This window comes from Corylus avellana, chromosome ca2, assembly GCF_901000735.1.
Source record: "Corylus avellana chromosome ca2, CavTom2PMs-1.0".
In the NCBI taxonomy this organism is placed as follows: Eukaryota; Viridiplantae; Streptophyta; class Magnoliopsida; order Fagales; family Betulaceae; genus Corylus; species Corylus avellana.
In genome coordinates, this window is record NC_081542.1 from 45,144,796 (window position 1) to 45,147,757 (window position 2,962).

Consider the following 2,962-nt stretch of genomic DNA (forward strand, 5'->3'; position numbering starts at 1 on the left):
CGATAAAATTCACATTACAAACTTAACAGATCAGGACAAGCTGCGCTAATGAGCTTTCTGTGAAGTTGATTAGCACACCATCAGGCATCAGAGCGTGTTGACCACATCAGAAAATTGGTTTGACACATTGCTTCAAAATGTCCAAAAAGGCAACAATAATAATGAGCTCATCCAGCTTCCCAAGTGACCGAGGGATATATACACTCAGAGAGTTACTTGAAATATCTCTATATGAGCAGAAGACAAAATTCATCTGTAAAACACAAACTTATAAGATACCCTTATTCTTCATGTGCGCTGCCCTGCAAATCCGGCATACTTGAAGCAGAGATGAGCAAATTTCTTCCCCTGTTCAAGGATGATGAATTGAAGGTGCAAGGGTGGAGTGGTTAGAAATACCTGCTTACACCTCTGCACCTTCAGTTCATCATCCTTGAACTCTTCTTCAAGTTCAGCGAATGGAGAATCCAACACATACTGCTGATGGATCTACGCAGTAAAACAACGGTAGAGACTGCAGGCTCGTTGTTTTTGGACAAATCAAGCTCGTCCAAGCACCATCTAGATGATGTTTAGTCTCTAGACCTGGCTCCTCAATCGCTTTGAGGATAGAGAAGTGCTGGTGAAATTTCATCAAGTCTTCTAAGCTTGCCATCCATGAAGGTGTTGATTCCGTTTCAATAATCGGAAGTCAACAATTTTACCGTTGTTCTACCACGTAGACCCATTGGAAGTACGGTATCATATGCAACCCAATTATGAGGCCCAGGTGTGGCAACTTCCTTATAAAAGAAGAAGGTCGAGAAACGCAAACGCTGGGGGCATCTTCCTTGCAAGGAAAATACTCATCACCCCCCTCTAAACTGCAGAAATTATATGTTGTTCCTCAGATTTTTCTTTTCTTTTCTTATATAACCAAATTCCTATTTGATTACCATCTAATTTGAAAAATCACACAAGATAAATGCTATACATATTTTTACTCTCATAATATTCTGCATAACAGTGAAAATTATCATTGGATCCAAAATCGAATAGGGATCTATTCAAATTCTAATGAATGAATACATACTAGAGAATGTAAAAGTGGGAGGGAACAAAATCTTTTTCAGTTTAAATGAAGTGGAGAATATTCGGTTTTGTCTTTTTTTACCTTTTAAGATGGATAAAAATAACATCTACCATAACTAACAAGATATTCTCCAAATGAAATAAAATGAAAATGATTATAATTCAAATGAAAAGTATATGTAACACTTATTTTCACTTAAAGCATTGAATGTGTTTGACCGCCACTTACCCTAAATTAGAGGTAATAGTCTCTCAATTTCAAATGAATGCTATCCAATTTATGGTCATAATTCAAATTTTATGCATTTAACAATTTACATGAATTTTTATTATTTAAATTTTTAAAAAGAAGTATCAACATTCACTCTGAATGCACCTTTTTTTTAATTCAACTTCGAATACACTGTCAGCAAGAAATGTGATATTTTTAACAACCACCTTGTGCAATCTCATCGACAAAAGTTTTAAGATTGTTATACGAAGAACCGCCTTCGTTGGTAGCCTCCGCAGCCGAAGCCTTCCATTTCATAGCATTCCTTCTAATATCTTCCCCTCTCCCTCCTCCTAAAATCAATTCCAAGCATCTCTTGATCTCATCACCTCCCACAATTCCATCCTCATTTGCAGTCACCCTCACTCCCGTTTTCCACACGTCTTCGATCAACTTCGCGTTTGTCCCTTGATCTGACCATTGGGGGAACGCAACCATTGGCACCCCACAACTTAAGCTCTCCAAAGTTGAATTCCACCCGCAATGTGTCACAAAACATCCCAACGAAGGATGTGACAAAACCTCAAATTGAGAGCACCATGGCACGATTTTTCCCTTTTCTTCCAATTCCTCCATGCAACTCAATATATCTTCTTCCTTCTCTTCTTCTCCGTTTTGCTTATCTCTTATGACCCACAAGAAGGGGCGGCCAGAATCCAACAATCCACGTGCAATTTCCTCCATTTGTTGCTTGGATAACACCAATATGCTCCCGAACGACACGTATACAACGGATGATTTGGACTTGGAGTTGAGCCATTCGATGTAGTCCTTGGAGCTTTGGAAAAGATCTCCTCCAAAAGAAGTGTCGGATGGATCTTTTCCATCCAAAAAAGCAGACGGCGTTAGCGGCCCAATTCCAATCAAATTGAACTTTTCGATCGCTCTTAACGCCTCCGGCTCCAGTGCATCAAAGGTGTTCACTAGTATTATCGGCTTGCTTTCTTTTTCAAGCGCTTCAAGTTGCTCTTGCAGTGTTGGGAGCATAAAAGTATGCGCATTTGAAGCAAGGCTGACGCACGACAGGTCACGGCTAGTGAGCAATGGCAGTCCCGGTAATTGTATCGGACAGGAGGGGTCATTGCTGCTGTTCCTGATGACATCACCATAACCATTGAAGAAGTAGTAGTATATGTCCAAAACCATGGCGGGTTGAATCCAAAGAAGCGCTGATGGGAGGTGAAGTTCACTCGCCACGTCCCCAACCCAGGGGAGGAGGATGGTGTAGACCAAGCCAGTAAATGGGCGACCCTCGTTTGCGCTGGACACGACAAGATCAGTGAGAGCTTGGGAGCCACGGCGCCTGATCTCGGACATGTAGTTGCCGGGGTCGCCACCAATAAATTTAAAGCCGTCGTCGTAGCCGTCGGAGAAGGTGGAGAAGGTCAAGCCGTCGGGATCGGGGGTTTTGGCCATGCGGCGGCGGGCGGCGACGCTGGTGACGAAGGTGACGTGCGCCCCCAAGCGAATGAGGCGCTTGGAGAATTGGAGGCCGGGATTGATATGGCCCTGGATCGGAAATGTTATGAGGAGGAAGTGGGGCCGGACCATGATGGTGTATAGGCTGTACCTGCTCTGTGCAAATGGCTCTGGTTGCTCAAATTTTGAGACATGCATGAT

At 42.6% G+C, this 2,962-nt stretch overlaps 1 protein-coding gene across 1 annotated transcript; it reads right to left on the minus strand.

The window, feature by feature from the left end:
• Positions 1–1,420: 1,420 nt before the first annotated feature.
• On the minus strand, positions 1,421–2,962 carry LOC132171656 (UDP-glycosyltransferase 75C1-like). The gene has a single exon (XM_059583030.1). It carries the CDS (start codon positions 2,957–2,959, stop codon positions 1,499–1,501), a length of 1,461 nt encoding a protein of 486 aa, XP_059439013.1. The 5' UTR covers positions 2,960–2,962; the 3' UTR covers positions 1,421–1,498.